Raw genomic sequence first — 14,112 nt, 5'->3', positions numbered from 1 at the left:
GGGGGGGGGTTAGTTAGCTTCTCTGATTGCATGTCGAGTTATTAGCAGCCGACTGTTGATGTCAGCTGTGGGTTATAAGTCAAATCAGAACCCTTCCTTGAGACCCGTGGATTGTAAATAACAATCTGTAGCTGGGATGGCAGCCGCCCTTTCTTTAGTTCCCATTCCTCTTCCTGCCTTTGGACCTACCGTTTCAGCCAACCACTTTAAAATCTTTCTGGGTTCTTCTTCCCAGTGCATTCTCTTTAGTTAACATGCTGAGAAATCAAATCCTAAGTTTAAGCTCACTGGTTATGTCATCAAACATCCCCTATTCAAAACTGTTCAGGAAACCTTTAGTCTGCTGCCGTTAGACCTTCGTCTGAAAATCCCAAACTCTTTCCTTTTCCATCTAGCTCCATCATTTTTTGAGACGTGTTTCATTTAACAACAGTGCTGGTGACAAAATTGCTTTTGATCATAATGGGCAGTTGCTAGCTGGATTTGATTTTATCAACTGGATTGTTTCCTCAAACCAAACCTTTCACAGGGTGCAAGTGGGGAGTGTGGATCCAGAGGCTGTTCCAGACAAAGCCTTCACCATCAATGAAGATGCCATAATGTGGAACAACTGGTTTAACCAAGTATGATCCATTTTGGGGGGCAGTTTTGGGAATGTCCCATTGTTGAATGAGCCCTGATTCTCTGCATGGGTGTATAAAGTAAATGTCATGGTGAACGCAAGTAAGAATGTTCTTGAATCAAAGTGCAACATTGTATGAATTGATGAATTCTTGGAGTTACAAAACATTCTGTTCTTGATATTCTGCTGTTTCTTTCAATAACTGAAATATAGATTTTTATAAGGATTAAAAATAATAATTTTACAAGTTGTGTGTCGCATCAGCTCCATTCAACTTGGCCAGTGGTTAGGGAAGATAGGAGCTGTTCCCCAACAACTCTTGGAGTGTGGCACTTTGGATACCTCTGGTGCAGAAGACCTTCTAGGACTTAAAATGAAGAATGCCTTATAATCAGCAAGTCAACTTTGTGCAACAAAGTTTTAATATATAGATAGATAATGGAGTACTATCTTCATTCTTTTAACAAATGCCAGAAACGTTGACTCCATTCATACATGGCTACACAGTCTCTTCTGTAGTTCACAGTGTATAGACAGGTGGAAAGCCCCCAGAAGTGCAAGCATTTGAAGCTGTTTCTCCTCCTCCTCCTCCTCCTTCTTCTTCCTCCTCCTCATCCTCTATGGATTAGGCACAGCCACTTTCTGTATGTTGTGAGAGTTGCCACCCTGGTTCAAGCAAGAAAGTGAAGGAGGGAGGGCCATTTTGCTGCTATGATTGCATACCTTGTCCAGAAGGGAAGATTTCAGACCAAGAGGGTAAGATATATATGTAGATAGATGTTAGATAGATAGAGATGATAGATAGAGATATATAGATAATGGATTGATAGATGATAGATAGATTAGATGATAGATAGATAGATGATAGATTAGGCTTCATATGCCATGACCCAAGGTTCTTTGGGGGACTGTATGCTTTAAAATTATGCTGTGGATGTGAAAGCCATCCTTAGATGGGACAAAAGTAAAAAGAAAAGAAAAGAGAGAAATTATTAATGCTATTGATGTTTTCTGTGATGAGCTCACAAGTTCATGGCCATAGACCTCTCCTCATATGTAAAGACCAGTTGTGGGTTTAAGCTCATGCAGGGAGCCCCAACATATACAGAAAGTTCCTTGCTGCAGACAATATGATCGTATTGAAGAGGGAAAGAGATGGTTTCACAGTTTTAAAATGGAAAAAAGAGAATACACTGTGACGTCACTTGGGTCTTCCTTTGAACACTGCTTTGATGCTACTGCTGATGCAGGGAATTGTGACTTCACCTTGCTGCTTTACATCTAACACGTTCTAAATAATATTTGAAATTTTTTTCAAAGAATTTATTCTATAATTTACATAAACAAATTTTACCACTACGAAAGAAATCATCAATTCTTATGATTTATAGTCCATGGTATGTTTATGAGTTCCTGAGTTCTTCACCAACTAGTCATGTGGGAAGGCTGGACATGCCTTCAAAATTATGCAGAGAGCCTCCACACTTATAGAAAGCTCCCTGCTGCAGATGGTATGATCAGTACAGTAGTGGTGATGGTTGGGTCATGCAGGACTAAACTGACCACAACAAAACCCCTTTTCAGCAGTTTTGCCCTCTATATGTGAGCAGAGTAAGGTGTGAAGAGGTCTTGTTTCTTTCTGTTTCAGATATGAATGACTGTAATAAATGCACAGATGAAAAGTACCCAAGCAAGAATCAAGATAAATGCATTCCCAAGATTGTAACTTTCTTGTCTTATGAAGAACCTTTGGGGCTCAGTCTAGCCTGCATTGCTCTTTCCTTTTCTTTGATAACAGCTCTGGTGCTGGGGACATTTATGAAGCACCATGGCACTCCCATCGTCATTGCCAACAACAGGGACCTCACCTACACTCTCCTCATCTCCCTCCTGCTCTGCTTCCTTTCTGCATTCCTATTCATTGGTCAGCCTCAGAAGCTGACGTGTCTCCTCCAACAAGCTGTTTTTGGCATCATCTTCTCGGTGGCTGTTTCTTGTGTGCTGGCCAAAACTGTCACAGTGGTATTGGCTTTCATGGCCACCAAACCAGGTTCCAGAATGAGAAAGTGGGTGAGGAAAAGTCTGAGCAACTCTATTGTTCTTTTTTGTTCCCTTATGCAGGCTGGAATCTCTACCACATGGTTGGCAACCTCTCCCCCCTTCCCAGATGTGGACATGCACTCTGTGACTGAAGAAGTTGTCCTGGAATGTAATGCAGGGTCTGTAACCATGTTTTACAGTGTCCTGGGCTACATGGGCTTCCTGGCAATTGCCAGCTTCACTGTGGCTTTCTTTGCCAGGAAACTACCTGATAGTTTCAATGAAGCCAAGTTCATCACTTTCAGCATGTTGGTCTTCTGCAGTGTGTGGCTATCCTTTATTCCAGCTTATATAAGCTCTAAGGGCAAATACATGGTTGCTGTGGAGATCTTCGCTATCTTAGCCTCCAGTGGTGGTCTTCTGGGTTGCATCTATCTTCCAAAATGCTATCTTATTGTGTTGAGGCCTGAGCTGAACAACAGGGAACATCTAATAAGGAGAAAATTGTGAAGATTCTTATGAAGAGGAAAGTGGTGTCCATTGAGCTTTTAGCAGCTTTTCTTGAAATTCAGAAGCCCTTATATAGAGTTTGGAATTCTGTGCTCACCATAGATGGACAAATCTTCCCGTTTTTTGAAGGACAGCCATTCATAAATATATGTTCCATGTCATTCTTTCTAAATGCAATATTTTTTCTCAATCTCTGTGATTATGTTCACTCATTAGTTATATTTTTTAAATAGAAACTTCATCGCTGGTGAGGGTTCTTATTTGCACTACAACAAAGCTGGAGTAAATTAGTTTCCAAGCACTATATCCCTAGTTTTTATTGCTCCAATCCCACTCAGGTTTCATGCAACATGGAGGAATTTAGAGGTGCTCTGCTGCATGTTTCCCCTCTTTGGTCAGGTATCAATAAATTCAGTAAACAGCACTGAAGAAAACAAAGCAGTAGACTGCAATGTGTAAATGTGGGATATACGTTCCTTTTCACCCCGCCACTGTTCTACCAAATCTATAGAAACCCATTTCCACCCGCCCCCCCCTCCACCATATATTTTAACTTGAATGAATGAATCTTTATTTGTGTCAGCCATCAGCCATCAGCCATAACAATAAAACAACAATAAGATATACAAAGAATAGAAATACAAATAGAAAGTTGATTATATAAAATACATTTTAGGGTTTTGAATCAATAGTCAAGTAGCGGATCTTATTCTAATTGCCCCAGTTAAAAACCTTGCAACCTTTTCTGTCACCTGCTCATCTTAATCTGCCGAGAGAAAGGATAGTGTGGCAGTGGCTGGGCAACCCAGAATGGACAATAAAGAGGGGTGATAACCTCATTCCTCAAGTCTTTATAAAGAGTGCAAGCCAGAAGGACATGTGTCACTGATTCAGTACTGCCATCTCCACAGGAACATAAGCGTTTTTCGTGTGGAAACTGTTGAAATTGTCCCTCAAGTACAGCCACGGGCAATACATTCAATCTTGTGAGAGTAAAAGCGCATCTATGTTTTACAGTTGCTAGGTTATGCAGATAGGGTGCCAGAGAATCAAATGGGAAGGTTGAAAATAGTCATACCACGGGCAAAATTTCCATATTGTGGCCAAGTTTTTCTGGTGCTCGATATCATTTAGGCACAGACAAATTAGACTGTTTGCTTTACTAAAACCCGAAGTGAGTAGCTGTTGTGGTGATAACCCACAAGAGTGAAGTTTTTGATAGACAATTTTAGACCAGGCACACTTGTGACAATCTTGCAGCACTAGGGATATTAGACCAGAGGGATTTGAGTTTAGGCAAAGCCAATAGTTAAGTGTCCTGTGCCAGATCCGTGATTCTACCAAGGGAAGATTAGCCTCTAGGTGTAATGATGCGTTTGGGACATAGGGTGGTACTTGATACTGAAAATCTTATTTTAATCCACCAGTACCTGTGGTAATTTAAGTGTGGTTCCAAAAGAGCATAGACACCTCTTTTTGAAAGTGAATTAATCAAATATTTATTTCAATTTTACAAAACAATTATTTAAAAATGGATGGTTATGTTTAATGAAAAGGATACAATGTAAAAACAACAGCTCTCAATTCAGTTATTATAATTCAGAATGTTTAATAGGCTGCTGTTTCTTTAACAAAAAGGGGGATAGCTTTGACAGTATCATTCCCCACCATTCAGATCAATAGCCAATTACACTGACTCAATTCCATTTAACACCGTGTTCACTAGGTCCTGATAACCTCACTTGCAAGTCTTCTCATAAAAAAACTTAATTTAAATATTTATTCTAATAAACATCATTTTGTATGCAGTTTTTACTAATATACTTTTGGGGGGGAATCCCCTAATTTTTTTGTTATTTTTGCTAACATGTATTTTTAAACAGCTTTCGGTTCATTCTATACAAGAAAGTGTTTTCTGAAGTGTTTTCTGAAGGTATCAATAAAAGAGCTGCTCAATTGAGGCAGCAAGGGTAAAAACAAGCTAACATCCAGCTGGTGGCAGCAGTGAAATTTGGAAGGCACGGTTCTGTTGCCTCCATTCCCTCTGAGAGTACAGGCTGCATCCCAAACTACCCCAACTCCTGGTGTTGTGGAAAGTCCATTTTAATTATGCTTGCAGCTTACAATGGAAGAGCAATGACTGGGTAGTGCTAGGAACAACCCATGTGGCTCATCAATCCATGTAATTCTGAAAAGAAGACTACTCCTACCATGAAAGAAGTTAATTTTGTCTCTAGCCCCAGAGCACAACATTATTTCTGGTGCCATTTTTTTTTCTTGTATACCGGTAGCATTCCAAACACATTTTCATATGTGAGACAAACATAATTTATTTAACAATTCCATTAGGAACCCCAAGAGTGGAACCCATTATTACCTCCCTCTTTAATTACTATCAAATGTCCAACTCCCTGTAGAATTCATGGGCCACAAACAAGATTAACAGCAAACACTGTTAAGCAAAGGCAACCAAGACTGTTCTAAATATACCCAGCACCATGTGGGGCAGGGGAAAGGGACTGGGAGCAGAAACAGTCCTCCAGTGAGATCGCTAATAGTTTCTATTAGTCACTCCAAGGCTCAAGTAAAGAAGGCTGTTAGTCATCAAGACACTATATATAGTGTGGTAAAAGAAAATAGCAGAATTTCTGTGTAAAAAATAAAATAAGCCTTGCAGCGAGGATGGTGGTTCTAGTGGTCTTCCTGCTGGCACTGCTTCCTCACAAGTTATGGACATCTCATGCTGTGAAATGTAGGGTTTGTGGTCCACGTTACCCACAACACATGTACCATCAGTCAGGAGACCTCATCATTGGTGGCATTGCAACTCATGGTAGCTTTTTCGACAGTTCAATAGCTTTCACTGAAGAGCCTCCACCAGCATTGCTTGAAGATTTCTTGTAAGCACTTATTCTTTATTTGTTTTAATCTCTTTGTATTTTGTCACTGAAATGAGCAGTTGTAGAACTACAGTCTATAAACAGTGGCTTCTTGTCTTAGATGTATAAAAAGGTAATACATTAATAGAATGCTGAAGTGGAAATCCCCCCCCCCCGGGAGGATACATTTAAGCCTTCAGAAGCTATTTTATTTCTCTTCACTATATCTTTCATTGGCTGTGTTACCAAAATTCTGCTGTGATTTCTTTGTTCCATCATATCTCTCACTTCTTTCTATACTTACACTTTTGTTCTGCTATCTTAGCATAGGGCATATTAGACTCATGTTATCAAGAAACCCTACTTTAAAGTGTATCCCTTAGTGTTTGATGCTCAGAAACACCATTCTGCACATGATTGTGCAGTGCAAGGGTTTATGGAAGCATGGCAGAAGAAGTGAACAATAACACTAGATAGTCTCATGAACAGAAGGTGTAAGCGTGAAAAAGTGGGAAGGGTAGCAGAGCCTACTTAATGTTGGTTCAAGGAAAAAAGTACAAAGAGGGAGAATTTCCTTTGATGCCAAGAGCCAAGTTTGAGGCAAGTACTATTTGGTGAGAGAACCTCATAAGAGATTTTAATTCACAAAATAGGCAGCAAAGTAAAGAGTGGAAATATAGGCTTTAAATTGTTTAAGATACACCTTTCCAAGGGAGTTCCAAAATTGCCCTTTATAAAAGTTCCTTCCAAAGGTTCCCTCTTCCCCAGCATAGGAAAAGACCACAAGTGGAAAGTTGTTTTTTTTAATAAAAAAATGCTTACTTAACAATCTCTCCACAGGTCAAATTAATGTGCTGTTGCATATATGAGTCAGAAATGCTGCACAGGGAGTAAAACATGGCTTTATTACCAAATGATCAAAGTTCATAAATTATTGGTATAAGAACATGAAAATGGCTGGTGAGAGCTGTGTGGCTGAGCTAGAGCAAGCAGCTCAGATGGCCTTGCATGTTGAATTCTCAGGTAGACTTGGGGGAGGAACAAAGGCTTGATTACCTATTTCCTCCTCAGGCAAGGGGAAGTGACAAAGTTACTTACCCCCAAGGTAAGGGGAAGTGACTCACATGTTAGCTAGGAGAACAATAATCAGTTACTTATCAACTAGTTAAAGTTCAGAGATGGTTCTTCCTGCTTCTCTAAAGTTTCCGTGGAATCTTCCAGTTAAACCCTTTCACCATTACACAGGCATTCCCATTTTCAGTGTTAATTAAACCAATTTTACTTAAAAAGGGCTTCATCTATTGTTAGGCTCTCTGCTTTCTGTCCTAGCAGTCCCAATGGGCAGCAGGTACCACTGCTCCTGGGGAACAGAAGCAAACCACAGCTTGCTTTTGAATATGCAGGCTGGGCACAAATCACAATTTGTCATCTCTCTATAGCCACAAGATGCACTCTTGGATCACCATAAGCACCCTGTACCTTCATAACTTCCATCTTCTCTGAAATGGGGAAATAACTGGAATTCAGCATTTCTTTCTCTGTCTTTTGTTTCCTTTATCTCTTCTCTTGGCTCTCTGTCCTACCCCTTGTGCTGTTGAAACACTGACACATTTTGAGTTTGTTCCATTGTATTCAGGACTCCTGACAGATCCCTAGTACCACCCCATTTTCTTATGTGGAATCAGGAATCTTTCTCTCTCTTTCCCATAGCTGTAATTGAATTGTTGATTCAATGGCTTACAGCATTTCTAAAAACATCAAGCATTAAAAACCTTCCAATACAGGGCTGCCTTCAGATGTTTTCTAACAGTCCGATAGTTGTTTATTTTCTTGACATCTGAAGGGAGGGTGTTCCACAGGGCGGGTGCCAAAACCGAGAAAGCCCTCTGCCTGGTTCCCTGTAACCTCACTTCTTGCAGTGAGGGAAGCAGCAGAAGACCCTCAGAGGAGGACTTCAGTGTCCACGCTGAACGATGGGGGTGAAGATGCCAGTTGGGGCTTTAAAGGGCAGCAACAACACTTTGAATTGTGTGCAGAAACGTACTAGGAGCCAGTGAAGATCCTTTAGGACTGGTGTTATATGCACTAGCAGAGGAAGAGGGGGGCAGGGGGAGCGCACCGCCTCCTGCAGTGCGATCCTGGTGGGGTTCCACCATGTCTGCTCCCCCACCCACGCTGGGCGCCCCGCTGCCAGAACACATGCCCCACCCCTTTGGGCGGTGCACCACACCCCCGAGGCGCGCACCAGCCCTGCCCCCACCTGCTCTCTGCCCCCGGTGCTGGAGCATGAAGCTCCGCCACTGGTTATATGGTCCCGGCGACCACTCCCAGTCACCAGTCTAGCTGTCACATTCTGGATTAGTTGTAGTTTCTGAGTCAACTTCAAAAGTGGCCCCATGCAGAGCACATTGCAGTAGTTCAAGCAGGAGACAACCAGGGCATGCAACACTCTGGTGAGAGAGTCTGCGGGCAGGTAGAGGCTCAGCCTATGTACCAGATGGAGCTGGTAGACAGCTGACCTGGACATAGAATTGACCTGCACTTCCATGGACAGCTGTGAGTCCAAAATGACTCCAAGGCTGTGCACTTGGTTACCCCGTTCAGGACACTCCACACCCACCCTCCCCCTGTCCTCCAAAAACAGAACTTCTGTCTTGATAAGATTCAACCTCAATCTGTTAGCTGCCATCCATCTGCCAACCACCATAAAACGGTAGCAAAATAATAATAATGCTGAGGAAGATGCAGAATATAGTGGGTTTATTATTATTATTATTTAGATGTGGAATAGTTTGATACAGAATGCAACTTTCATTCTAGTGCAGTGCCAAAGAATTACCAACACATTCTGGCCCTGGAATTTGCAGTGAATGAGATAAATGAAGACCCTCTGATCCTGCCCAATATCACCTTAGGCTTCAACATCTATGACAGCTATTTCAAGGCAAAGCAGACCTACTATTCTACAATGCTACTTTTATCTACATTGGAGAGATTTGTTCCGAACTACAAATGTGACATCCAGAATAAGCTGACTGCAGTGATTGGAGGACTAGACTCCAAAATCTCTATTGCAATGGCAAATATCCTCGATATCTATAAGATTCCACAAGTAGGTAAGGCACACATGCTCATTTGCATGTGGGAATAGTGCAGAATTAATATCTATCTATCTATCTATCATCTATCTGTCAGGAGTTCAGCCTACACTCGAGTAGGACTCTGGCAGAGACACATGCTCGACTGGCATGTTCCCTCCCTCCTGGTATTTCTTTCGGGAGCTTCAAAAGCTTTCTTCAGCCCAAACACCACAGCGACCGATGCCAACCAACACCGGCACACTTAGGGATCCGCAGAGTTTGCGCAACTTGCGTGACAGACCTCAGCAACTCAGTATTTTGGCTAATCTACTTTATTTATATATAAACACACAGAGAGCACTGCAACATGGCTCCCTCTCTAGCATCAGACAGCAAAAAGGAAAAAAGACAATAGTACCACTTCACAGAACACAGTAACACAAACATCCTGCCTCCGTCACATCCCACTCTGTGGAGTCAAAACATACACCGTCATGTGAAAGACAGCAATCCCATGACTGCAATCATGGAGCAGGAATTGTAACACTATCTATCTATCTATATCAGATATGTATATAGTGCTTAATGTTTGGATATTTAATTGATGTACATAAATAATAATTAGAATTAGAACTCATCATAGAACCAAAAGCATTGCTTTTTCATGCTTTTGGATGTTTTGTGGACTAGAAAAGATTTCAATGTGCAAAGGAAGCACATCAGGGACAGAGCAAGAAGGGAGGTCCACTACCCAAGTGTTGGGGAAATATTGGGGTTCAAAGCCAATGCCTTTGGCTGCCTGGAACAGTCAACAGAATCCAGACACCAATTTTTCATAAAATGGGACATTTGTTTAGGCAATGAGACATATGTGGATACAATTGTGCAAGGTCTCCTGTTTGTAGGCATTGTACACCATAATACATTGCAGTAAACTCTGGGTTGGACCACCAATGTACACATACATATTTATTTCTTTTTTAAAATATTTGTTTCTGACTGCTTGTGAAAGAGCATGAGTTCTGAGGAAAGAAGTTCTTTCCCCAACCATAAAAGGAATTTGGTTAGACTATATTGCCTCATGGTCAGCCCTGTATCTTTAGCATGGGATAATAACCACTAACTTTATGAGGTTGACATACACTTTGTGTCTTAATGTCAGGGCTGGAGAACCTTTTTCAGCCAAAGGGCCTTATCTTCTTGTAGGCAACATTCTGAGGGCCACATGGTGGTGGTGGGCTGGGAAAGAATAAGAAGTCGGTGGGGCAATGAATATAAAATTTAACTTTGTGTTGTAGACTAGGTTCGAGACAAACTCACATACCCTTCTCTATTCTCCATTCAGGAAGATAAGAGGCATAATCATGGATTAAGGACTCACTCTAGCTTGGAAAAACACTCATTGTAAGAAGCAGGACCAGTGACAGGTGCATATGCGCCACTGAGGTGCAAAAATCCACCCAGTGCCCCCATACTAACTTTTATGGAGTTTTTGGTGGGAGGGGGTTGACTTTTGTAAAGGAGGAACTCGCTCACCTGTAACAACGATGCAGTGGGGAAAAATTGCTTTGACAAGAATATTTGACACTATGGAGTAACAGAGCGACAGAGGCAGGGGGCGGGGATTTTTGTTTCATTGCTTTTAACTGCCAAGCGATCGAGAGGGACAGGTACATAGTGGATATATATTTGGCGCCCCCCAGAATTTGGTGCCCGGGTACCCCTTGCACCCCTGGGTAAAGACAGCCCTGTACTGGTATGGCCTGGGGAGAGTTCTGAGGAACAGATAAAGAGGCCTAGAAAGCTGCATTTGGTCTCTAGGCCTGAGGTTCCAGACCACAGATTTAATTGACCACTACACATGAAACTACAGCTTAGAAATTACTATACTTATCTCTCCTTCTTAAATCTTTGTCTCTGTTCAGCTCGTGTATGGTTCTGCTCCAGTGATGAATGATAAAGCCCCAGGACTTTCTTTCTTCCAGATGACCCCTAAGGAAACCCTTCAGTATTCAGGGATACTCTCTTTATTACTGCATTTTGGTTGGATATGGATTGGGGTCATTGTTATAGACACAGACAATGGAGAGAGATTTCTGCAAATTGCAGTTCCACTGTTCTCCCAGAAAGGTATTTGTTTTGCCTTCATGGAAGAGCTCCCCTTTGTAACTTCTTTAACTGAATTTGATGATAATTTGGAACATGGGTCAAAAATACACGCTAAAGCCATGAACAGCAAAGCCAATGTAATAGTGTTTTATGGAGAATCTAATGCTATGATGTATCTGAGATGGTTTCCATATCTGTCAAAAGAGGAACATGAGACAAATATATCAAGAGGGAAAGTGTGGATACTGACAGCCCAGATGGAGCTCACTTCATTGGCCTTTCAAAAGAATTGGGATACAGATATAATCTTTGGTGCTCTCTCTTTCACAATTCACACCACTGACCTACCAGCGTTCAAGCCATTTGTTGAGAGCATCAGTCCTTCCAGGACAAAAGGAGACAGTTTTATCAGAGACTTCTGGCAGCAGGCTTTTGGCTGTGTATTCCCAAATTCTGTTTTGGAGAGGGGAGATGGATACATTTGTACTGGCGATGAGAAACTGCAGAACCTTCCTGGAACGTTTTTTGAAGTGAGCATGACTGGTCACAGTTACAACATCTACAATGCTGTCTATGCTGTGGCCCATGCTTTGCATGCCATGGCCTTGTCTAGAGTGAAACACTCTGCAATAGTGGATGGAAGGGTTTTGAAATTTCAGAATCTCCAGATGTGGCAGGTAGGGGCATGAACATCATCATATAACTTTGCATGGTATCTTAGATCTTACAAAAGGCCCCCAAACAGTGTAGAAACCTATTCCTCATATTCTTCCTGTGCTCACATTATCATCACTCTTTCTCTCCAAATCATATTAAAGCTATAGAAAAGTAAAAGTATAGGGTGTTTATAAACATGTGCAATTTATGAAGCACAAATACTTGGGGAGGTTTTTGGAGCTGCAAATGGAATAACAACTTTGCTGCAGAGCGTGGCAATCCAAATGACATTCTGTAACTAGGCTAGGAGTAACCTTTCTGTAGCCGTGAGAAAAAGCTGTAAAAATTTATGCCATAACATGACTTTCTCGGATAGTTGGTGATGGTGCTATCAAATTATTATAATTTACTATTTATTAAATTTGTATACTTTCCTGTACCTGTAGATCTCAGGACAGTTCATGACATAAAATTACAATATAAAAAAACCCCATAAAATAGATCCCCACATAAAAGATTTAAAAAGGCATTGGGTGTCAATCAGCCAAAGGTCTGGTTGAAGAGGAATGTTTTTGCCTGGCACCTAAAGATATATAATGAAGGCACCAGCCAAACCTCCCTGGCAAGCGCATTCCACAAACAGGGAACCACTGCAGCAAAAGCCTATTCTCATGTTGCCATCTTCTGGACCTCTTGTGGAGGAGGAACACAAAGAAGGGCCTCAGATGATGTTCTCAGGGTTCATATTGGATGCAGGTGGTTCTGTGTTCTAAGCCACTGAGCCTCTTGGGCTTGCCAGTCAAAAGGTTGGTGGTTCGAATCCCCGCAATGGAGTGAGCTCCTGTTGTTCGGTCCTAGCTCCTGCCAACCTAGCAGTTTGAAAGCACACTAAAAAGTGCAAGTACATAAATAGTTACAGCTCCGGTGGGAAGGTAAACGGCGTTTCCGTACACTGCTCTGCTTTCAGTGTTCTGTTGCACAAAAAGCGGCTTAGTCGTGCTGGCCACATGACCCAGAACGCTGTCTATGGAGAAACACCGGCTCCCTTGGCCTGAAAGCAAGATTAGTGCCACAACATCATAGTCACCTTTGACTGGACTTAACCATCCAGGGGTCCTTTACCTTTACCTTTTTACCTATAGAGAGAAGTGGTTGTTGAGGTATTGCGATCCTGAACAATTAAACAGACTTTGAATCGGAACTGGAAACTAATTGGCAGCCTGTGCAATCAGGCCATATGCTCAAACCATCTTGCTCCACTGAGCAACCTGGCCACTGATTTCTGCACTAGCTGAAATTTCTGAACCATCTTCAGGCTGTCTTTCTTCTTTGTGGTCTCTAAACTTACAGCATGAGCAGCCTACATTCAAGTAATTTTGTGGATTCAAATAGCGATTCCCCCACCCCATTCCATGGCAGCATTCTGATGCCACAATTAGACCTTAATTTGCAAAATCCATCTCTAGACATTATTAAATTGTTGCCTTTTCTTTTCCAATCCAGCTCCATCAATTTTTGAGAAGTGTCTCATTTAACAACAGTGCTGGGAACAGGATTTCTTTTGACCATAATTTGGAATTATTAGCAGAATTTGATGTTATCAATTGGATAGTTTCCTCAAATCAAACCTTTCACAGAGTGAAAATTGGGACTGTGGATCCTGACAGACCTTCAGACCGAGTGCTGGCCATAAATGAAGATGCCATCACATGGCACAAGTGGTTTAATCAGGTAGGATCTGACTGTTGGCAGCTTTGGAAATCTCCCATTTTTGAATAGTACTGCCTCTCTGTGTGGAAGAGTGAAGCAAATTTCTGTGAACAATCGTGATCTCTCTTTTAACAATTATGTTAGAAACTAGCCTTCTGTACTGCACAATAAATTTAAGCAAATTGGGTATCACCCAATCAGTTTTCCAAAATCTGTAAAATATCCGAGAAGTGAATGTGGATAAAAATAACAGAGTAATATTATTATTATTATTATTATTATTATTATTATTATTATTATTATTATTATAAAATGTTATAGAAAACAATGAACTTGTAAAGGAAAAAATAATATGATGCATTGGAGTATATTGAATATTATGTTAAACAGAAGGTTCTTAATCCTATTTGTAAAATACATTGTGTTTTAAATAAATATATTTTGAATTCTGAAATACTGTTCAAGGGGCAGACAGGGGTAATTTATGCTTATGTTTACATGTATA

General features: G+C 41.2%; 1 protein-coding gene across 1 annotated transcript in view; it reads left to right on the top strand.

Annotated features, from left to right (window-relative positions):
* Nucleotides 1–14,112, top strand: part of LOC310748562 (vomeronasal type-2 receptor 26-like) — a gene marked incomplete at its 5' end in the record, with an annotated part of 31,306 nt that overhangs the window by 14,881 nt on the left and 2,313 nt on the right. The window contains 4 exons of the mRNA XM_083584414.1: nt 2,744–2,841; nt 8,872–9,163; nt 11,057–11,917; nt 13,401–13,628. Coding sequence (XP_083440540.1) covers nt 2,744–2,841; nt 8,872–9,163; nt 11,057–11,917; nt 13,401–13,628 — 1,479 coding nt within the window. The remainder of the gene's footprint in view (nt 1–2,743; nt 2,842–8,871; nt 9,164–11,056; nt 11,918–13,400; nt 13,629–14,112) is intronic.

The sequence above is a fragment of the Podarcis filfolensis genome (assembly GCF_964270895.1).
Source record: "Podarcis filfolensis genome assembly, chromosome: 13".
Lineage (NCBI taxonomy): Eukaryota > Metazoa > Chordata > Lepidosauria > Squamata > Lacertidae > Podarcis > Podarcis filfolensis.
This window is presented reverse-complemented; position numbering and strand designations above follow the sequence as displayed.